The following is a 24,302-nucleotide window of genomic DNA, read 5'->3' as shown; positions in this document are numbered from 1 at the left end:
AGCCATAGGGGATCCCCATCCTAAGCACCGGCCCAGTGTTAAAGCTGCTTTCAGACCAGGAATAGCACGGACTGATGCCCGCACACTAGCTGAACCTCAGCCTCAAAGGCAACACGTGCTGCATCACTGTGAATGTTCTCCTCACATTAGGCAAATAGTCTCTGACTTTTGAGATTGCCAATTTTGTGTAGATTTATGGGCAGGTTTTTGTTGTGCTTCAGCCTGCATCCACTAGTTGGGGTTGTTTTGTGCTCAACCTTTTCTGCATTTTATTGGGACTTGATTGCTGTGTTCACTTTAGATACTAATTTATTTAAAAGCCGTGAAGTAATTGCACATAATTTCTAAAAGCTTTCCTTTGTATTCTTAATTATCGGTATATATCATACAAGACAAAATGGGTTTAATTTTATTCTTCATAACTGCTGTGGGGTGGGGGGGAAGAAAGAGAAAGATTGAAGAATCAACACACACAGCTGATTTATATAGGAGTTAAAGTTAGCAGCTTGATGGTGATTAACAATGTTACCAATAGGATTGCTGGAGCTGAATGCATACTACAGGAAACTCTTAACCGGCACCTAAATACAGGAAACTTTGGTTTATCCGGAGGTTATATGTCCGGAATACTCGATCCAACGGCAAAAATCAGGAGCTGTTTTCTATATTTCTCTCCCCGGATGTTGCCTGACCTGAGTTTTCCCAGCATTTTCTGTTGTTATTTGCCGTTTTCTATGTTTTTTTTTTAGTTCTCATTGCTTTTTTTTCCCCCCCAGTCAAGCACTGCAAGGTTTGTAGCTATAGCAACAGCTTCAGCTACAGACGCTTGCAGCTGATTGTTTTGAAGCTGTTGCTAAGCAACAGGGTTTGTTGATTCACACGGAGCTCCTCAGTTCTGTATGTTTAAACATTAACTCTGGTATGTCCGGCACTTTTGATGTTACGGCACCAGCTCGGTCCAGTCAGTGCCGGATATCAGAAAGTTTCCTGTAATCAAACCTCTCAACCGGCAAAATTCAGTAGTAGGTTCAGGTAAGTTTTACTTTATATTAGTGGCCGTGTAACCGGGACTCCTGCACCTGTGGCCGTGTACGGGGCTCTCGTACCTTGGTAAGTATACCTCTCTGTAATCCGGACTTTTTGATCACCACGCCGGTGCCGGATATAAAAGTGTTTCCTGTATTAGGAGACAATGTCATCTGGAGTGATTTTGGTCAGTTTTCTATTATACAGCAGATCCAGCCACTAGAATCATGTGTGGGCATATGGGAGAGCTGAAACACAACAGATCAGATTGATTAAGAGATAACTACTAACTTAAAATGTGTGGCCACAGTTCTTGCAGTAATTTAATGAGCATGGGCCCAAGTGGTCAGGTCAAAGCAAAAGGTTAGTGTTGTAACCAAGTAATTCAAATACTTGATTTTTTTTGTGACACAGCAAATGGTCTGTAATATTTGCCACGAGCTGTTCAGCAAAAGCATTGGTGTAATTTGATATGAATTTGACTTGGGCACCAGACAGCACAGTCTCAAAATGCAGCCAATGTTGAAGACGCAGCTTATCTAATTAGTTGACTGAGTTAAACTGAAATAGAAATAATTGTGCTCATTGCTAGCCTGTGGACATTGGTGCAAATATATATTATCTGCTTGTATATATATTGGGTTCCTGCATCAGCATTCTAATTAATTATACATGTCTTCGGTTTCATCATTGCATCTTGTCAGATTAAATGATATCTTGCTCATGAAAATATTCTGTATCCTAGGGATACATTTTGCAATGAATGACTAGCTGAACTAATTGCTTCTCAGTATTTGACCTCTTTAAATTGTTATGAAAGTTCAAGTTATGCATCAATCCAACTAAGTGCTAACTGATAAATCCCAACCTTGCTGTGTTGAATTAACATTGAGAACTCTTAACACATCATTCTTTCTTGAGCAACTTCGTTCAAAACAAACAATTCTGACCTGTTTGGTAAAGGCAAACTAGAAGAAAATTCTACTTATCATCTCAATCCAAGATTTTCTTTTTTTAATCACTGCAGCATTGTTTCTGTTACTTGGAAATGCCATGTCCATGTTAGTAACTCTAGTTGTGGTTTCTGCATTTTAGGACTTCTTAAGAAGGGGAAGGATCAGAACATTGAACGCAACTTCTTCCTACGAATGAAATGTACTTTAACGAGTCGGGGCCGCACTGTCAATATTAAGTCTGCAACATGGAAGGTGTGAAGTTTATGATAATTGTTAATTCTATGCTTTCATTAATCTCAAGCAGTTTTTAAAAATAGTTACAGGAAACTTTCTGATATCCGGCACGGACAGGACCGAGCTGGTGCCGTACCATCAAAAGTGCCGGACATACCAGCATAATGTTGAAACATACGGAACTGAAAAGCTCCGTGTGAATCAACAAACCCCGTTGCTTAGCAACAGCTTCATAAACAGTCTACTGCAGCTGCAAGAGTCTCTAGCTGAAGCTGTTGCTATAGCTACAGACCTTGCAGTGCCTGACTGGGGGGGGGAAAAAAAAGCAACGAGAACTAAAAAAACGTATAGAAAACGGCTCCTGATTTTTATCGTTAGATCGAGTATTCCGGACATATAACCTCCGGATAAACCAAAGTTTCCTGTATCTTTGCCAAAAGCAGAATTGGACTTGCAATCTTGTATAGTTGAGACCTTAATTTCTTTAAGTGACACTAAGTGGGCTGTGGCATGCCCCATGACATGTTGGACCTTGGCATCCAAAAGACTTTTGACAAAGTTCTAGGTGAAAAGCTAGAAAAACTCAAAAGCTGTGGGTATTAAAAGGTAAATCCTGAGAAAGGATAAGAAACTGGTTGAAGGGGGAGAGGCTGTGGAATCGGAAGAGGCAACTCAGAAATTACAGAATGAGTTGGCCAAGATATGTAAGTGGGCAGAACAATGGCAAATGAAATTTAATGCAGGCAAATGTAAAGTGCTACACATAGGAAGGAAAAAATACTGACATATACACAGTGAGAATGGTGTTGCAATAGCTTAAGGATGAATCTGAAGGAGACCTCAGTAATCTTAGCTAAACATGTCCATCCAATGCAGAGCAGCAATCAACAAAACCAATTGGATATTGAACTACATAGCCAAAACAGTGGATTATAGGTCAGAAGAAGTAATGAACAAACTTTATAGTCAAACTGCTTCTTGAATACCGAGTCCAGTTCTGGTTGCCAGGTGAGGCATCTAAGTGCTGGAAGCAGCGCCGAGCAGAACCACGAGTTCAATCTCCAGTATCAAAGGTATGAGTTAGGAGAACAGACTGGTGAAATGTGGGCTTCTGAGCCTGGAAAGGAAGTGTCTGAGGTGACCCGAGAGATTAGGGTTGAGGAAAAGGTGATCCTGGAATATTACTGTAAATTATACTGCGGGAGTAAAATTAGGGTAGATTGATTCAAACTGAAGAGCACTTTTAGGACAGGGAATTCGTCACACAGAGCAATAAAATAAGTAATAAACTTCCAGAAAGAGAGAGAGAGACAAAAACCCTGTGATCATCCTATCAGAATAGTTAAACTCAGTTTAAAGTTCACATTTACATGAATTAATGCTACACAATTTTTAACTTACGAACATTTCAATACAAATATGAATGAACAACTTGCATTTATATGCAAAATATTATTCTAAACAAGCACTGCTCAATAAACTGGATATCACTTGCCTGTGGCTAGTTAAGTCTCCATTGTAGGTCCAACTTTTGTTCCTGCTTGTTTGAAAATGAAAACCTTGGGTTAAATTAGTTTAACAATTGTTATTATAGAGACAAGCATGATGCTGCTGATCAATATAGATTGCACATGTCCCAGGTTTAATCCCTGATTTGGAGTGAGTTATCTGGTTTCAGCTGGGATGGGGGGAGGGCCCTTCCATCATTCCCATTGTCTGTAATTGGTGAATGAGAATCAGCCAAGATTGCCACTTCTGATTACTATTTAGTGATTCTTTAGTAAGAAAATGTAATAACCTAAGCAAAACTTCAAATACATTTTTTTTTTTTAAATCACATTTTAAAAATAACTATAAATTACATAAATTAACTTTAAACAAATTTAAATTTTTGAAAAAATAAAATTTTTAATGGGGCTAAAAATAAACTTGCGTTTCTTTAAAGTATTTTAAAATGATAAACTTGTGGAAAAAATGTTTTAATTTTACTTAATTAACCTCTTACCTTGTTAAAAGCAGGCCTTGCGACTGCTTTGTTCACGCGCAGCTGCTAGGGACTTACCCGCACGGAGAAACCGGTTAAAAAAAAATTTTTAATCGGAAGTTCCAGGCGTACGCGCTGCCTCTCTGGCGCACGCGTTTGACCGGTGAATCCCTTCCTTCAAGGGAACGGAAGTTCTGGTTTCCTGCGCATGCGCGAAACCGGCACTTTTGTTGGCCCTACGCTGGAGTACACAGTGCATACTCGCCTGTGGGGACCTGAATTTCTGGCCCAATGTTTTTAAAAAGTAAAATCCTGTTCTTGATTTTTCTGTAAGATGGGGAAGTACCAAAAGTATTCTCTCTAGATTTTCCTTCCCCTTGAAACAGCAAAAACAATTACTTCTTCTTGATAAGCTGGTGGAGGAGATGCAGTTGTTCTAGGACAGAGACAAATGCTTAAGTTTACATTTTCTCATGTCGTCTGAAGAGTTGCTGCCTCCCTAAAATGGCCTGAGAAAATCATGAACTGTTGTATGCCAACAGTGGTATTAAAAGCAAGTATCTTAATAGTGGTTGTATTTCTGTGCCAGCAAATAATTAAAACATTTCTGATCAAGACAGAATAATTCAGCAGTTTTCATGAAGCAGATTTTAATTCAAAGTAAGTGAGGTGCTTAAAACCCTGGCAACTAACAAATGCTGACTTTGATGATCTTTTATAGGTCCTTCATTGCACAGGACACATTAGAGTGTACAAATCCAGTAATGAGCAGGCCCACTGTGGTTACAAGGAGCCACCCATGACATGTCTGGTTTTGATCTGTGAACCCATTCCACACCCATCCAACATAGAGGTACCACTGGATAGCAAGACATTTCTGAGTCGTCATAGCCTGGACATGAAGTTCTCCTACTGTGATGAGAGGTGAGTTATGTAGCATCAGAATAAACTCTCCTCTCCACATCTATTAAACTTCTTTTTATCTATTTGAATTTATCAAAACAACAAGAACTTGTATTTATATAGCACCTTTAACGTAGTAAAACATCCCAAGGCGCTTCACAGGAGTATTCTAAGACAAAACATTTGACACCGAGCCACAAAAGCTTGGTCAAAGAGGTAGGTTTTAAGGTGCGTATTAAAGGAAGAAAGAGAGGTGGAGAGGTTTAGGCAGGGAATTCCAGAACTTAAGACTTGGGCAACAGAAGGCACGGCTACCAATGATTGAGCGATTATAAATCAGGGATGCTCAAGGCTTTAACGTGTTTGAACAGTTCAAATTTGTGTCCCAAATTCCCTTCAGATAAAAGATTTTATTCTTGTAGATTGAAGTGAAAAAGGGGTATAATTTTTTTAAATAAAAATGGCAATTACTTTGAAAGTCTAAAGGATGAATATCAAGTAAAGCAGTTTTAATGGTGAGAAATTAAATTAAACTGTTTAAATCTCGTTTCCCTAAAGACACAGGACCTGCTGCACTGTTTTGTTAAAGCCAACATTTTGGGCCTGCAAACAGGTTTCTGTAAGGTTAGTGCGTAATCTGCGCCGTGAAGGAAACACACTATTTTGTTCATGTTTTTATATTTTATTTGAGCCCATAGTATAACATTCCCATCTTAAAAATAATTGGGTAGGACCATTCAGATGCCTCCAATTATTCCTAAAATAACTCCAAAAAAGATGAAATGTTAACTTCTACTTTAGTCCATTTATTAAGCTGGTAGCTAGCTATTGGATTGTTTGCTTGTTACTGAAGCAAGCATTACATCTAACTTGTATTTTAGAATTCATGAGAGTGCATTAAGCTCATCTGCTTATTTACATTTAACAAAATAGTGGAGGTATGGTAATACAAGCTTTAAAGTTTATGTAAATATTTAAGACTTTAAAATCTACACTTGTTACAATTTGGTCAAGACAAACTAATGTATATTGAATTAGTTACAAATTGGGCTAATTAGCTTGTGCAATAAAAATAGTAATAAGATCTTTGTTGCAAATGAGCACTTCTTTTTATCTTTTTGAAGTGCTGTTCATAAACCTATACATTATCCCAAAAGCAAGTATCTAAAAAGGGCAATGATATTTATTAAAAATTGAACCAAGCTTGCTGTTTTTAAAAAAAAAAAAACACTTCAGTTTGCATTTTGTTATGTCAAGCACATTCCACTAAGATTATAAAATGCATATTTTACTAGGAATGGAGTTGGATTAAAATTAGTAATAATGTGTGTGCCTGGACATTTTTTTTTTTCATTCTCAGGATTTGGATGTCATTGGCAAGGCCAGCATTTATTACCCATCCCCAGTTGCCAGAGAAGGTGGTGGGGGGCCACCTTTTTGACCATTGCTGTCCTCCTTTGTACAACAAAATATTGTAGTTACAGGAAACTTTGTGCTATCCGGCACCGATGGGACCGAGCTGCTGCCGTTGCCTAAAAAGTGCCGTACACTCCAGAGTTAATGTTGAAAGATACGGAGATTCTTATCTCCGTATCAGACAACAATTACTGTTGCTTAGCAACAGCTTCTAAACACTGGTGTGTGGCTACAAGGGTCTGTAGCTAAAGCTGTTGCTATAGCTACAGACCTTGCACTGCTTGACTGTGGGGGGAAAAAAACAAAGAAAACAAACAAGAATAAAAAACGGCACCTGATTTCTGCCAGTGGCTCCAGTTTGCCGGATAGCTCACCTCCGGATAGCACAAAGTTTCCTGTATATAGCACCTTTAACATAGTAAAACATCCCAAGGCACTTCACAGCGTTATAAAACAAAATTTGACACCCAGCCACATAAGGCGATTTTAGGGCAGATGATCAAAAACTTGGTCAAAGAGGTAGGTTTTAGGGAGCGTCTTAAAGGAGGAAAGAGAGGTAGTGAGGGGGAGAGGTTTTGGGAGGGAATTCCAGAGCTTAGGGCTTTGGCAACAGAAGGCACGGCCACCAATGGTGGAGTCATTAAAATCGGGAATGCTCAAGAGGCCAGAATTGGAGGAGCGCAGATATCGGAGGGTTGTAGGGCTGGAGGAGATTAGAGATAGGGAGGGCCGAAGCCATGGAAGGATTTGAAAACAAGGATGAGAATTTTAAGAGGCGTTGGATAACCGGGAGCCAATGTAGGTCCGCGAGCACAGGGGTGATGGGTGAATGGGATTTGGTGCAAGTTAGGATACGGGTAACATAGTTTGGATGACCTCAAGTTTACGGAGGGTAGAAAATGGGAGGCCGGCCTGGTGTGCATTGGAATAATCAAGTCTAGGAGGTAACAAAGGCATAGATGAGGCTTTCAGCCGCAGATGTGCTGAGGCACGGGCGAATTCGGGTGATGTTATGGAGGTGGAAATAGGTGATCTTGGTAATGACGTGAATATGTGGTTGGAAGTTCTTCTCGGGATCAAATACGACACCAAGGTTGCGGGTGAAGATAATGGCTTTGGTCTTAATATTTAGTTGGAGGAAATTTCTGCTTATCCAGTACTGGATGTCAGACAAGCAGCATGCCAATTTAGACACAGCGGCCGGGTCGAGAGGTGTGGTGGTGAGGTAGAGCTGGATGTTGTCAGCGTACATGTGGAATCTGGCGTGTTTTCGGATGACGTCGCCAAGAGGCAGCATGTAGATGAGAAATGGGACGGGGCCAAGGATAGATCCTTGGGTGACACCAGAGGTGCAGGAAAAGAAACCATTGCAGGTGATTCTCTGGCTACAATTGATAGATTAAGAATGGAACCAGGTGAGTGCAGTCCCACCCAGCTAGATGACGGTAGAGAGGCATTGGAGGAGGCTGATGTGATCAACCATGTCGAAGGCTTCAGCCAGGTAGAGGAGGAATAGATTACCTTTGTCAATCACAGGATGTGTTTTGTTACTGAGGCAGGGGCAGAAATTTGATTGGAGAGATTCAAACATGGAGTTCTGGGAAAGGTGGGCACTGATTTGGGAGGTGACAGCATGTTCAAGGATTTGAGAGGAAAAGGAGGTTGGAGATGGGGTGGTAGTTTGCAAGGATGGAGGGGCCAAGAGTCGGCTTTTTGAGGAGAGGGATGATGGCAGATTTGAAGGAGAGGGGGACAGGACCTGAGGAGAGAGAACCGTTAACAATATCAGCTAACATGGGAGCCAGGAAGGAAAGTTGGGTGGTCACCAGTTTAGTGGGAATAGGGTTGAGTGAGCAGGAGGTGGGTCTCATGGAAAAGATGAGCGTGGAGAGGGCATGAGGGAACTTGAGAGAGAAACGAGGAAGATGTTAGTTCAGGGCTAGGACAAGGGGGAACCTTAGAGGAAGTTTGGCCTGGTGGGCTTGGGGAAGGGAGGGAAGCAGCAGAGGCAGCTTAATGGATGGTCTCAATCTTAGTGACAAAGAAGTCCGTGAGGTCCTCGCACTTGTTGTTGGAGGCGAGGATGGAGGAGAAGGTTTTAAGAAGACAGTTTGCAGTAGAAAAAAAGGTTATCTTTGCATTCCAGGATGATCCTGGAAATAGTGAGCAGTTTTGGCAGGCGAGAGCAGGACCCAGTAGTGCTTTATATGGTCCAGCCAGATCTAGCGGTGAATGGTTAAACCAGTTGTCCACCATAACTGTTCAAGTCTGCGTTTGTTGGACTTAAGTGAGCAGAGATAATGGTTTGATCAACTGTGTGGCAAGAGAGGGCAGTTAAGAGTCAATCACGTTGGTGTAAGACTAGAGTCACAGATAAGCCAGGCCGGGTAACAGTAGCTTTCTTCCCTAAAGGACGTTAGTGAACCAGTTGGGTTTTTAGAAAATTCTGACAGCTTTATTTCCAGGTTATTTTTGTTTTAAACCGAATTTAAATTCTCAAACTGTCGTGGTGGGATTTGAACTATTAGTCCAGGCCTCTGGTACAGTAGTGTGGCTAGGTTACTGTACTGGTAATTCAATGTAGGGGCTGGTTGTTCATTCTCTCCCTCTTGCTTGCAGTCTTGTCACCTGGAAGATAAAGATTTCATACTTTCTAGGAGGACATTAAAGATGATACTATAGAAATAAAGTATCTCTATTGTAACAAAGTTGTGCAACATGATTCTGTTAAGCCACTTTTATACCAAATGCTACTTTCAGCTATAGCTTAATTGAAAAAGGATGGGAAAAGACCATCTGGTCCATCGAGCCTGTCCATTCAGATCTGGGATAGCCGTATACACCATCAACCTACAGCAAGATTTAAAAAAATTCATTTATGGGATGTGGGCGTTGCTGGCAAGGCCAGCATTTATTGCCCATCCCTGATTGCCCCTTCTTGAACCGCTGCAGTCCGTGTGGTTTTGACCCAGCGACTATGAAGGATCGGCGATATACTAAGTCAGGATAGTGTGAGACTTGGAGGGGAACTTGGAGGTGGTGGTGTTCCCATGCACCTGCTGCCCTTGTCCTTCTAGGTGGAAGAGGTCGCGGGTTTGGGAGGTGCTGCCGAAGAAGCCTTGGCGAGTTGCTGCAGTGCATCTTGTAGATGGTACACACTGCAGCAACTCTTGGTAGAGGAATGGAACCAGGACAATTTACAAAAAAAACTCTTTCTCTCTGACCCCCAAAGACAACCAAGCAAGAGATCATGATAACTCACGAGAATCACTAATTCCAGCTATCTACCTCTTAGAATTTGCAATGTCGCCTTGTCTCTCATCGTTGCTTTAAACAAGTTTTTTTCCCGTTTTGAATGTAAATTCTCTTACAAATTTGCATACCTACTAAAAATGTGTTTTACTCCCTCAAAACAGTCTAACTCTGGATTGAGAGATGTGGCACTTAATTTTACAGCATGACACTTCAACAGTGAACCGTACATATGTTATTTTTGTGTGTGTATATATATATTTTTTCTTTTTTTTTTTTTTAAATTTGCTATGCAGAATAACGGAGTTAATGGGTTACCAGCCAGAGGAATTGTTGGGCCGCTCGGTCTATGAATATTATCATGCCATGGATTCAGACCATCTGACCAAAACCCATCATGACTGTAAGTCATACTTTTTTTGAATAACTTTCTTGCCACTTTTGAATCTGCTGAATCCTTTTTGGCATACAGTTCCAAGGGTACCAACGCTTTCCAGTCCCTTGGCCTAATGCCATTGTGTCGAACTGTGCCCATCCCAGCTCAGTATGATGCTGGCCACTTGCACATCCAAAAAGGATTTGATGGATAGCATTCAAGTACAGGTTCCCCCTTTGTTCATGAACACTGTACCATATAGCCATGTTACTTGTATGCACTCTATATAGAGAAATGATCGCCATAGCTGAAAACACTTCCTGTGCTACAATATGACAATTAACAGTTGCCTTTTATTTTGTTTTCTTAAGTGTTTACTAAAGGCCAGGCCACCACCGGCCAGTACAGGATGTTGGGCAAGGAAGGTGGCTATGTTTGGGTAGAGACTCAGGCCACAGTGATCTACAACACCAAAAACTCCCAACCCCAGTGCATTGTCTGTGTGAACTATGTTTTAAGGTAAGGATCTGTAATAAGGACCTTGTATGGTTATGAAGATTATTATAGAATGCTCACTCTTTTCCAAAACATGCAAGGCAAATTCTAGTTTCTGCCATTTTCATTATTTTAATTAACCAACTTAGTTGGTTAAAGGAAGAATGTATGTGTCCATGACTTCCATTAGAACGTATGGGCTCGACTTTCCAAGCCCCGAGGAGGCAGGACAGCCGGTAAACTCGGAGAAATTGGGGGCGGATGGCAAACTCGCCTTTGCGCCCATTTGCCAGGAGGTGGGAAGATGCACAGCTTCAGGTCCCGTCTCCTGGAGGCGGGAAAGGCATTTAATCCTTTTAACTGCCTGTTGACAGGTAGTTAACAGGCAGAAAAAAGGATTAGTGCCATTTTACCTTCACAGGTGAAGGCTTCCTGACCGGAGAACCCCGCCGGGTTGGAGGAGACGTGGAGGTGGTCAGAGGCACCTGGAAGTAAGATGTAGAGGTGAGTGATGGGTGCAAGTGTGGAGTGGTAAGTATGCAAGGTGAGTGATAAGTTTAAAAAAGTGGTCACTTACCTTGATTTCCTTCCATAGCCTTTGGCTGCAGAGGATGGGGAGAGCAGACATCCTGCTCATCAATTTCAGGTAATGGCTGAAATTTACAAATTTGCAATGTTTGATGAGTCCTCACCTCAAAGACTCATCAAACTAAAGAGAATGTCAGTGTTTGACAGCTTCACAGAGCTGTCAAATGCTGTTATTTCTTTCAAGAAGTCTTGACAGATAGCACATCTGACGTTGACATGATCTGTCAGTGACTTCTTCCCTAATTGGCCTGCTGAGCCCGCAGGGCGGGCTTAACGAGCTCAATCAGGGAAAAATCCCTCGGAATGGTCAGGCGAGGATGGAGGCGGGACATTGACAAGCAGCAGTCCTGCCTCCATTCACAAAATCCAGCCTCCATTTAGAATGGATGTGTCCATTACTTCATTAATACAATACATTCCTCTTTATGGAAACAGCAATAGTAAGACCCATTATCCAATTTTTTTTGCTAAGCAAGCGTAGCACTACAGAATATATTTGGAATAAATTTAACTCAGCAGTTTTCTTCAAACATACCTTCCCCATTAACAGGTAATTAATAGCAAAATGGGGAGAGGGAAGGGAGACTTCCCAGAAAGTATGCTTCCTCTTAGATAATGAGCAGTAGTTTTGGTGCCATGAACAAGTCTGGCCTAATTTAACACTTTCACCTGAAATACATGATGGAAACTTGAAAGTAGCAGAGATAAAGCAGCGAAGAAGAATTGATTTTTAGAAATGCAGATAGAGTTTAATTTTTGTTTTTCTAGCTCCTTAGACTTGCAGTTACAAAAAGTTGATATGAACAGATGTGAAAAGGTTCACATCTGGGGGAGTAGATGTTTGAAATGAATAAAGAGCCTCATAGTTCATTATTCTATGATGAAGTTCATGGGATAACTTATATTAATCATTTTTTTCCCAGTGGTCTAGTTGAGAAAGAAGTGGTTCTTTCACTGGATCAGACTGAGCGTGTACCTGTATCTGCGGAGAAGCCTGAGGAACCTAGTAAGAGCCCTGTTTCATCCACAGATGAAGAGACCAACAATCTTTTTGACAAACTGAAGGAGGAACCAGAGGCTTTGACTCAACTTGCACCAGCTGCAGGCGATACAGTTGTCTCACTGGATTTCAGCCCCTCAGGTTGGAAACTGTTCCTGTGCATATTAATGTATTTTTTTGTGTCTATTATGAATTCTGCAGGGAACAGTGAGGGGTGTGCACCAGGCATGCCCTTTGGAGCTAGCAACACTTGAAACTTGAAAACATTTAACACCCAGGAAAAAGGTTTCTTCCCATCTATCTCTGCTGGTCCAAGAAAAGAAAGGGGAACCAAGTATGACAACTTGCATTTGTATAGCACCTTTGAAAATAGCAAAATCAAAATATCCTGAGGGCACGTCACAAGGACGATTAGAAACTGAGCAGTAATAGGGAGAGGCATGTTTTGAATAGGCTTCTGAAGGTGGAGAAAGATGTAAAAAGCTGCAGATGTTTAGGAAGAACATTCCAGAGTTCTGGGGTACGATGACTGAGGCTGTTGCATTGGTAGTCATACAGAAATAGCAGAGGGAACTAACTAGTAGACTGAAGTTGAGCGCATATTGGGAAGGCTGAAGAAGGTTCCAGAGCCATGGTGGAGAAAAGCCAAGTGTGTTGAGGAACAGAAAGCCAATGGGGGTCAGCAAGGACAGGAATAATAGGCCAGTAAGATATAGGCAGCAACGTTCTGGGTGATTTAGAGTAGCTTGAGGGCAGTGAGAGAATTTGAGAAATGGAGCTTGGAAATGATAACTCTGTAGATGAGAGTCTGAGCAGCATTAAAGGCAAACCCCAAAGCTGCTCACTGCTGAATTCAGCCTGAGTGAGCAGTTGGAAAGGAAGATGGAATCTGGCCAAGATGTAAAGTTTCTAGTAAGAGCTATACAGGATTAGCATTATTGAGCTGGGGGAAATTCTGGCTCATTCGTGACTTGATGTCCAACAGGCAGCTTGAAGAGTTGTCGTGTCCAGGGTGGTGACCGAGAGGGAAAGCTGCATATCTCTGGCATATATATGGAAGCTGGCCTGATGATTATTGATCATGTTGCTCAGGTGCACATGGGAGGTAGCATTTGAGCATGCAGGGACTGAAGGATAAGCCATTGGATGAGATGCGCTGGCAAATAAATAATGACTAGGATCCTGATCTTTCTTTAAAGGTCTAAGAGAAATGTCAGTGGGTAAATGCATGGTATAGTCTCATTTATGATACCCATTTTCTGCTGAATTAGCTGGCATGAATGGAGTTACTACCTTTGGCAAGTCTCAAGGTGAGAAGAGGGAGAAATTCAACTTTGCTCTTGATTGCTATCCAGTAAGCATTGCTAGAACTGCACACTTATAGATTTCTAATGCGAATAGGATTTTATTGGCTGCCACGGCAAAATACCCCGTTAATATTTGCTGTTCAAGCTCACATGCAGAGCCCTGTGCAGTACTGTGGGGCTGGAGGGGAAGATCAGGAAATTTTAGACTCGTTTTTATTTAGTGCATCTTTATACTTGTTAAAATTTGTACTTTGTTTTCTCGTATATTCAGTTGTATTTATTTCTTATCCAGCTTACATTCTGTTTTACTTTTTCACATCCTTCTGTAAATGTGCTCCTATCCTCTGTACAATTCTTTTATAGGTAGCTATAAGTGTATGGGTTGCAGGAAGACACAGGTTTGAGTGCACACTTGAGCTTTCCCATGGCTCCATTACATGAATTACAAGGAAAAGCAGGTGCTCCCAAAGTATTTCTGGATCCAGAACCCTAAGATAGCAGAATATATCTGTAGGATGAGCAATTGGTAAATAATATACATATACAAAAAGTGAAAAGATTAATGAAGATATCCTTTATATTGAAAAATGAATTGGTGCCTTTCAACTATTTTATGATATTAAAGAACTTGCATTTATATTGTGCTTTTCATGACCCCCAGATGTCTCAAAAAACTTTACAGCCAGTTAAGTACTTTTTTGCGGTGCAGTCACTGTTGTAATTTAGGAAAATTTGGAGTCAATTTACATACAGCAAGGTCCCACAAACAGAAATGTAATGGCCAGATGATCTGTTTTAGTAATGTTGGTTGAGAGATCAATATTGTCCAAGGAATGGTGAAAGGGTTGAACATTCAGACTTGCAGGATTCAACTTGGAGCGTTTGGGATTTCCAAATTGCATTCTCGTAGCTGTCAAAGCTATTTGCAATCTGGTGAATTTGCATAAATGAAACAAAGTCAGGTTTTGGTTTATTCAGGTTAGTAAACTTTCATAGTTGTTGAGGGGATGAATAAGTCTGTACAAAGTCAAATGAAGTTTGTAAATTTTTTTGTTTTAGATTCAGTAATGCAGCAGTTTGATGAGGTCCCTCTCTACAATGATGTCATGTTGCCCTCTTCCACTGACCAGAAGACTGTAGACATGGTGCTGTCGCCCCTGCCTCCCTCCGACACGACAAAGTCGCTGTGCAGTAGCACGGCCCCGGCCTTGAATTTAGAATCCATTATCAAGCTTGAAACAAACCAAGAGTCGATGGAATTTTCATTTACCATTCCACAAATGAATGAGCAGTCAAGTAGCTCTTCCTGTCCTTGCACCAGTCAGAATTCACCACAAGTAAGTTTCTTACCAAATGTTTGTCAACAAGCTACTAAATATAACTGGTGTACTTATTTATAAACTTGATTATAGAGTTATATATTAATTGTAAAAGTATGTCACCCTAACATGAGCTGTACCTTCAGGCAATGAAATGCACTCACCTCTGTGTATGAGGGTAGGGTGCACTGCATCCCCCTGAGCCACTACCAGTGCTGCTGTTAACTTGGCCACTGTGAAGTGCTTGATGGCAGCACTGGAGAAACAGCAGAACACCCAACAATTTGTTTCCCTCCCTGCAAGAGAAGATGTCCATATTTGAATTTTAAAATTCAGGTTCTATATTGCTCTATGATCTTTGTTTCCCGATTGGCTTTTACTCATTCATCATAACTGGAGTGCATCATGCTATTTCTTTTCACAGCCAAGCAGTCCTTCAGACTACTGCTTTAATGTGGACACCGACATTTCCAGCGAGTTCAAACTGGACATAGTGGAAAAGCTCTTCGCAATTGACCCAGAGGCCAAAAACCCATTCTCTGTTCAGGTATGATGATAGCTTCATACCATCAAAAGAGGTTATATATACACTAAGCATAAAATGCTGATTTTGAGTTGAACTGTGCATTATACTATAGTGCTTTAATTAAATAAAAGCAGAAACTAAACTTAACTGTAAAGTGAAGGCAGTTCAGAAAGAAAGACCCTGCACTTGCATTTAGGCCCCGATATTCACAGGACTGTGCAGTCGGTGAGGGGGGTGGGGGTGGAGGAGGAGTTGTGGATGGGAAATCCAGAAGTACAGGTTTCCTGAACATCCTGCAGTTTTTAACTGCAGGGCATCTTAATTTTTTTTCTCCAGGTTTCAGCACAAGGGACCCATCAAGCAAAAAGCAGGTCGGCAGGTCTAGAGAGATTGCAGGGGTTGCTGAAGGTTTACTGGGTAGCTTGTTGGGCCTGGAGGAAACGCTCCTCCTGGCCCCACTAGCAGTTCTGTAAAGGCACTTACCTTATGGATCCAGCCCTGCTCGCCTCCTTTTACTTGTCTGGTTTTCTGAGGCCTGGGTTTAAAAAAAACACTTAAAATGATGACACGCAGCCTCCATAAAAGGTTTCAGCGACCAGCCCGCCTCCTGCTAGCGGATTGGTCACCCGCCCCTGGTCTCACTTCTGTTAAACCGGAAGTGGGCGGGTTGGGTTCCTGTTGCAGATTTTTAACCTCTCACCCGACCCAAACCCACCCGTTTTGGGGGGTTAAAATTACCCCCATAGTGTCTCAGCATGTACCAAAGCACTTTAGTTTAAGTGAATTACTCAAGGATACTATAACTAAGGTATGATGTCCATGTTACATTCAGTTGAACTTTTCACTTACTGTTGCCAATGTGGATTGTGTTTTATAGAGAGAATTCCACCAGAGGGGTGGTGTTTCTGTTAAAGAAAGACTTGCATTATATAGCACCTTTCACAACTTCAACACGTCCCAAAGTGCTTTACAGCCAATGAAGTACTTTTGAAGTGTAGTCGCTGTTGTAATGTAGGAAATGTGGCAGCTAGTTGCACACAGCAAGCTCCCACAAACAGCATAGTGATAATGACCAGATAATCTGCTTTTGCTATGTTGATTTGAGGGATAAATATTGGCTAGGACACCAGGGATAACTCCCCTGCTCTTCAAAATAGTGCCATGGGATCTTTGATGACCACCTGACAGCACAGACGGGGCCTCAGTTTAACATCTCTTCTGAAATACGGCACCTCCGACAGTGCAATACTCACTCAGCACTGCACTGGAGTGTCAGCCTAAATCTTTGTGCTCAAGTCTTGAGTGGGCGAGCGTGCTACCCACTGAGCCACAGCTGAACACTGTTAAAAAAGCATTTATATTAGGACAGAGGAACAGCAGTTGATGTGTAAATAATTGAATTTGGTTTACACATGTAACCGATTTGATTGAATCATTAGATTCAAAATCTACTTCTGATTACTTTAAATCTAAAATTGAGACTATTACTAATTTTAGCTGAACACAAAATTCTATGCAAAGCTTAATACGTTCTGGCGACTTGTTAATGTAATGGTACATTTCACTAGGACATTGATGACTTGGATTTGGAGATGTTGGCTCCATACATCCCAATGGATGACGACTTTCAGCTTCGATCACTGGACCAACTTTCGCCACCTGCTGATTCTCAAACCATCACTGCCAGTACACCGAGCCTGGACACTGTGGTTGACATCTTCCCGCAGGCTGGAACATCTGTTAATAACACTCCAGACAAATACATGCCAGCATTTGAAAAAGCAGTGGAAAATATCGAGCCTCTGGCTGCAACAAAGTCATCATCTTCCATGCACATAAAAGTAGAAGATAGTACCCCAGGCTCACCGTGTAGTGAGAAAAGCAGAACGGCTTCACCTATCCGAACTAGCGGAAAAGGATTGCTGACACAACAGACTGATATTCCACGTCCACAAAGTCCCATGTCTCCAGTGAAGGCATTGCTTACTTACAGTAAAAGGTAAGGTAACAGGTCTGCTTTAGATATTCCCTTGATTACAGTGGTGCTGGTCACTCCTGGAAGCAGTCCAAGTGTTTTACGTCAGGGAGCGTGCCCATACTGCCCAATAGCTAATAATAAGATATTGTAACCCAGGGGTGTAACAATAGGACCCCATTATGATCATGTATGCCCCTATAATCTTTCTGAAGCCGGACTGAGAAACACTTAAGTGAGATGGGGCAGATATGAATTGTATAGCTTTATTAATAGACAGCAAGTAAACATATAGAGTAAGTCAAAATAAATTCCACTTCATTCAATCTCACTTTCAAAAATGGAGGGAAAATAATAAACCATGCAGCCTGTCCCTTTTTGTGGTCGGACTTTTTTTGAAACATCATCTAACTGCAAATAATTACCTCCTGCATTTTAGATTCCAGCTCTGGGCCAAGGACTCTCCATCACAGTCCTTTGTTCAAAATGTGACTGTCCCATTAAACTAGTTTTTTTTCTCCCTTTGCATTTAATATATTAATTAACAATTTTATGTACACTTCTTGCATGTTTTCTTTGTCATTTTATTAAATACTTTTTACTTTTAACATGCCCTATTCTATAAACTTTTTCCAGTTTAAAATACATTGTCAGCCAGTTTCCTCCACCCATTGTTGCAGACAGTCAAAAAATTAATTTGGCCTGCTCCACTTTTGGTGTGATTGTTGTGCATGAACGCAGGAGTGTTATCTTGTCTGTGGCAATGGTTGATCATACCCAAGCAAGATACCTCTTATTCTGAAGGCCAGGCACCCTGGTGCTCCACTGGGTTAGAAACTGCCATTTCACCACCTCAGTTGGCTTCAGCCCAGACTTAATGGGATGAATATTTTCTGGTAGCTGCGAGGGCCTTGTAAAGTTGGGCAGCGTCAATTCAGTTTTTAGTGGGCATGGGGCCCTCAACACAAAACTGCTTCTATGAGGAAAGAGGAAAATGCCTAGCTGATGTGGTATGGCTAGGAGTTTGCACCATCTGTGCTTTACATTACATTACCTGAGAGTGCTAGATGCTAGCGCTGTCTACAAAGAAAATGCAGCATTCTCCAGCACAAAATTTCAAAAATATCTGAATGTTAGAGAGGTTTGTACTAATGCAATTGCACTATAATTGTGTTTTGATTGCTTAAAGATCTGCAATAGAAGGAGCTCCAAATGAAGAGCTGAGCCCCAAGTTGCTGGTTTTGCACAACTCACCGAGGAAACGCAAGCTGGAAAATGCAGCCTCCCTGTTCCAAGCAGTTGGAATTGTAGGTGTAGTTTTATGTACTGCCTCTTAATATTCCATCTAAAGTTTCTGATATTCTACCCCACATAGTATGTTTAGTAAGTGGGTTTTGGGTTGCAAGCAACAATACCAGTGGAGGAAATGTAGTATGATTCTATACCCATACTTTTGAGCAGGGGCAGGAGTGGTTTTGAATTCTCCCCCCAATAGTGTAGAAAAGTTTCCTATGGAATAGAGTACTTTATAGTTTTTGGTATACTTGGGAATATTGGAGCTTAAATATGCATATTGAGCGACTGAAAGCAGAAGTACAGTGGCTGGAAGGCTTACAAAAGTAAATTAGCAGAACTTAGAAAATTCCTACAGATTTTTTGTTCACGCCTATTAACCGATATGCATTTAAATTATTGTTTGAGTTGTATTCTTGCAGTTGCAACTTTAAACTGCCCCTTATGGCAGATTTTGCTATTCCAGTATTGCAGATTGTCGATGTACAAACTTCCTAAACTGTATGACATTGTTTTTATTCTGTTTAACTCTGTTTAACACCACTGTCTGTTCAACAATTAGCATAGAATTAATGTTTCTGTAAAAGGAAGTGTAAGGAACCCTTTGTATAGTGGAGCCCACAGAATCACTAAAGGCTTTCATGTACAAAACCATGCTTAAATTATTGTGAATCAGAAATCCAAATGGCAGTTATATCACCTCTTCCATTAAGATTAGCTTAAGAGTTTTGTGAATCCTCTTAACACAACACAGAAATCTGAGCCATAGAAGTGAAACATTTCTTGTCTGGTTAAGCAGCTACAAAAGTTCAGCAATTGAGTAAACTTCTGAAGAGCCATGATACACTGGGCAACTTCTAAACTGAAACAGTTATAAGTAACTAATTATAATGTAATGTTTCGCAAACTTTGTTTTTAAAAGTGCATGACAACAATTGTAGTATGGTTACAAGCACTTAGAATTAGCTATACATGATTTCAGCAAACTGAGCCAAAATAACTGCTGGGATTAGAAAGACTAAATTAGACTTGTGCAATAGCTGGGAAATTGGATAAACTAAGACTGGAAACTGGGAAGCTTGTGCAGTATTTTAGAAGTGACTAATTCGTATTGTAAGCATCTTTTCGTTCCCCCTTTGTTTCCACCAAAACTGCTCTCTAATTGGTTGTCTCCCTCAGACTCTCATCCATTTTTCCTCAAAGAACCCAGCTCAGTGAATTCTCCCTGTTGGGAATTCAGTGGTAATGGGAAACATCCAATTGAACTCTGTCCCTAGCATTGGTATGGGGGTGGGAGGAAATATGATTAACCAGCAAGTATCCGTGTTGATCCTGAGTGACATCAAGATCAGACTTGTTTATGACACTCTGATGGTTAAATAGCTACCAATACTTCATGTACAGGCTTATGCCTTATATAGTTGTATCTGAACCCTTTAGCTGTTGGAATTAAAATAATTGTTTAATCAGCTGTATGAATCTTTTGTTCAAGGCTTGTAATTAAATATGCATTGGTGCCGTTTTATTTCCGATCAGTTAAAACTTTACAATAAGTCGTTGGCAAGAATTTATGTATTAAGAAAAAATTAGGTACAAGATTATTTTGCATTTCAAAAAAATTGCAGTAAGCTACTTCAAATTGGCTTTACTGTCTCACTACTGAAAAACGTTAAGCTTCTGTCGAAGCCAGTTTTTGAGATTACGCAAACAAATGGGAGCTAGACAAGCTGAATTTATATCTGCATGACCACTCAACTTCATTTAATTCTAAGCTTTTCTGAAAGAGCCCTTACTTTGGGGAAAAATAACTGTCTAATTGAATTTGTAGTTCTTGCCCTACATTCTTCCTTAAATTGAGAACAGTCAGACAACCATTTGGATAAAGATGAAGTTACATTGCATTTTTGTGGTTTTGGGTGTGCATCAATATACAAGCGACAGGGGTTACTAAACAAAAAGCCCTGTGGCTTCAGATCCCTTTCAGAGACTACATCAAGTGCAGTGTAACTCCAACTGAACACATGGTAGGTTGCAACAATATCTGATTTGAAGTATTCATTAGCATTTATAATTCACCAGTCCTGTAAGCAGAGCCACTGGCTTGCAGTGAATGGGACAATCTCAGTTTATTACCTGGAATTTTTACCAGTGTTTTTGGGTTCATGTTCCAAGATTCTGTCCATTTCTCTGAAAATTGCAAATAGTTTCCTTGATTACTGCTCATAGGAATTTGTACTTGGTGTGAACTTAATGCACAAATACAAACTAGTCAATAACCACAGCAAATGCTACAAATGTTACTGTAGCATTTACAGTAATTAAGTACAATTGAAGACTCTTGCAGTAATTGAGAAGTGCTTTAAATTTCAGTGAAGTTAAGGATTTTCATAGCTTTATTTTTAATGTATAGATTTTTCATGTACAGATATAATTAATATAATCAGGTGTTTTATAAATGTTTTAATTACCTGAAAAGTTGAAAATGTTTAAGCTTCCACTATCAGAAATTTGTGTTTTGCTGATTACTAGATTCCAGTGAAAATGCAGTACACTTTTTTTTGAACAGGGATTATTGTTCCAAAGTAACACTGACCCTCCAGTGAGTACACCACAAACTTCGAAGCGTGCAAAAGGAGTTGATGCCAACAGCAGTCAACAAAAGACACTTCTGTTGTTACCTACAGGCAAGTTTGTTCTGTGATTTTTCTTTTAATATACTACTTCCCATTTTCTCTTTATCCTTCTTTCTCTCTTCCTCTCCCCAATCCACGCTGAACAGGATTCCAAGGGTTGCTAACTCGGACGTATTCCTGGAGGTTTGATCGAGTGACATTCAATCACGTGACAATTGTCACAGTTTGCAAATATTACTGCATTTACCTGAACAGTTGGGTCCCCTATAACTGTGTGTCTTTACTCAAGGTTTTTGTTTCAGCAGTTCTCATGTGACTGCTCTTCAGAGCTTGCCTTACTAAAATTTAAAACCCGGATTTGTGACTCTCCCTTCTCCCTCCCAAATCTAATGTCAAATTCAACCTATTATGATACCAGCTTCATATACTCTGAAACTGTATCTTTTTCCCCCAATGATCTTAGTATTTCTAAAGACTGGTTGGACACTTAGGTTTAACTAATCATCTATTGACAATAATTGCAATTTCTAATCCTTAATTTTAAAAGAGTTACCTTTCTTCAATGTGGAGACTGACCTACAAATAACTAAGAAATGACCTAAAAACCATGACTGAAATAAGCTCTTAAATGCAGCATGGCCAATTCTGTTGATGGTTGAATCAAAAGGTCCCATGCAAGGCAAAAAAGTTAAATTGCTGGACCTGATCTGCATTCTGTTTAGGCAATGTAATTTCTTTTCAATGTGAAAATGAACTTTTAGCATTTCAGTTTTTTTTTAAAGAAACTGACATTTATGCTACTATTAAGTTGAATAAAGCAAATAAATGGAGATGGCTAATTAGAATATTTTAATCCCTTATTAAAGTGGTTTTGTGTTCTGAAAGCTTATAGCTGTTTTAAAAAGTGCACTTAAATATTTTTGATTCAATACTTACCTTTAGCTCTTACATTTATCTAAATTTTACTTTCAGATATAGTGACCAGGCTTCTCACTCACTCAGCAGAGGGCAATAACTTGCCAACACTCACCAATTACGACTGTGAAGTGAATGCACCTATCCAAGACAACAGAACCTTGCTTCAGGGTGAAGAAGTTCTCAGAGCGTTGGATCAGGTCAACTAAGTTCACAGTGCTGAACAAAATAATGGACAATGGTGAAGCCCCATCACCCAAAGCAGTCTATTTATATTTTCTAAATCTGATTGTTATAGAAGCCTGGCTACAGTACTGCAGTTTTTCCTGTTAGCAGTGCTCCTCCACTGACCCCATCCATAACCTGCTCTTTATTTGCAGTGTTGGCCTAGGTCTGTAACTCACAATTTAAAATATCTTATTGATACTTGATGCTTTTAGGCACATGGACAAGCCTTGGATGGTATCAGGTGGATGGATTGTATGACAGTGGCACACCTATGTAAATGAATTTTAGTGGTCTATTTTAATGAGCACTGATAACATTTTACATAAGTGTCTAATTCTTGAATTTATATTGGTTTTCAATCTAAGATGTTGAGCAAATCTTAATAAAGGGAATATAGCACCTTTTTCTAGTTAGTCAGGCTGTGACCATTCTTTAACATGGATGGGCAAAATTGTCTATACAATTCACTTATTTCAGGATTCTTGCCTGACGAGCATTGTTGCTTTGCCAGCTGTTAATTGTAGCCACAATTGCACAAAATATATTTTCTTAAGAAGTACCAGCAGTCCTTTATGCAATATGTTTTGCAGTTAAAAATCTAGTTTTTAAGAGGATAAAAGCTCCAACTGATTTTTTTAGTTATTTAGTAAAAAATCATGTTAAGCATGGAATGCATACACAAATAATCACTTTGTACTTTTTTTTTTGTGCGTCATTTTTAAATCTAGAACGGCTTATGTTGGACAGCTACGAGGAACCAACTTCCTCACGGGTAGCTGATTGTTGGAAACTGAATGTTGGCAGCTTGAATATGGGCAATGTCTCAATTGATGTGCAGTTTAACATTTTATTGATAATTAATTAGTCACTTGTTTGCCAGCGCAAGTAAATCCTACTGTAGTTGTGGAAGTTCTTAGCAATACTTTAAGTATAAATGTTGCTGCTTATTCTGCATTGTGTAGGTAGTAATAGAGTATAAATGTAACAAACAGCATTGTATTAGAAAACCTCCTAGTTTGTTTGGTTACCCAGTCTCTGTCTTGGTTCTGAAGCACTTTGTCACTTATAATTCCCAATTAAGGTATCAGGTAGGTTATGAGTTCACTTCCTTTTTCTTCCCCCCCCCCCCCCCCCCCCTCGGCAAATTCCCCAGCCCCAAACCAGTTCGTGAATGAAATGGTCTTCAAACATTTTTTTTGCTCGTGTGATTGTACTGTATAACTTGGATTGTTTTTGCTCAGTCATCTTTTGCTGTTTGTGGTTGGATCTAACACTAACTGTATTGTTTTATTACATCAATAAACATTATATGTGGACCAGGCTCACTCATTAGAGTGTGTAATCTTTATTAATTTTATTATGGCCTGTTTTGCCTTTAAGTTAAAATCGATTTGACTTTGAGGATGAATCCTGTGGGGAAACCATCCTGGATACAGAATTTCTTGTATTAAACTGGTAAATATAAATGTGTTCAAAAGACAGAGGGTACTGATGTCTGTTAACTGCACTAATTTCTCACAATGTATTCAAGATTTTTGAAGCTACCTAGATGCTTACTGATACAATTATACAACCCATTTTTTGTCTGCCATTAGGATTGGCTATACGGTTTTTGTACAGAACTTACATATGTAAAATTGTTGTGCCTTAGTAAGTTAAAAGGTTGGTATATCAAATCATGGACAGGAATGAGTTTTACATGGTTGCTGATCAGGGTCAATCGACTGGGAAGCCTGACCACATCTTGTGCACAGTGCAGGGGGATTCTGCTAGTAGTCATGGTAAATATCAGTGCGAAATAGGATTACTATTTGTTACAGGTAGGATAATAGGGTGTTACATCCATTACTACCAGACTGAGCTATTGTATTACTGT

At 40.1% G+C, this 24,302-nt stretch overlaps 1 protein-coding gene across 11 annotated transcripts in view; it reads left to right on the top strand.

Moving 5' to 3' along the window:
- The window catches only part of hif1aa (hypoxia inducible factor 1 subunit alpha a), a 66,921-nt gene extending 43,174 nt beyond the window's left edge, over positions 1–23,747 (top strand). For all 11 annotated transcript variants that reach the window (XM_086002831.1, XM_086002830.1, XM_086002838.1 and 8 more), the window contains 11 exons: positions 2,122–2,234; positions 4,922–5,124; positions 10,068–10,174; positions 10,519–10,666; positions 12,154–12,371; positions 14,597–14,874; positions 15,281–15,403; positions 16,951–17,381; positions 18,547–18,664; positions 21,217–21,328; positions 22,250–23,747. In XM_086002831.1, coding sequence (XP_085858957.1) covers positions 2,122–2,234; positions 4,922–5,124; positions 10,068–10,174; positions 10,519–10,666; positions 12,154–12,371; positions 14,597–14,874; positions 15,281–15,403; positions 16,951–17,381; positions 18,547–18,664; positions 21,217–21,328; positions 22,250–22,407 — 2,009 coding nt within the window. In that variant the 3' untranslated portion in view covers positions 22,408–23,747. The remainder of the gene's footprint in view (positions 1–2,121; positions 2,235–4,921; positions 5,125–10,067; positions 10,175–10,518; positions 10,667–12,153; positions 12,372–14,596; positions 14,875–15,280; positions 15,404–16,950; positions 17,382–18,546; positions 18,665–21,216; positions 21,329–22,249) is intronic.
- Positions 23,748–24,302: the final 555 nt, after the last annotated feature.

Source organism: Somniosus microcephalus, chromosome 12, assembly GCF_052327205.1.
Source record: "Somniosus microcephalus isolate GS21.2 chromosome 12, FLI_Smic_1.0, whole genome shotgun sequence".
In the NCBI taxonomy this organism is placed as follows: Eukaryota; Metazoa; Chordata; class Chondrichthyes; order Squaliformes; family Somniosidae; genus Somniosus; species Somniosus microcephalus.
Note: the sequence above shows the minus strand (reverse complement) of the source record. Positions and strands in the feature narration are given on the sequence as shown.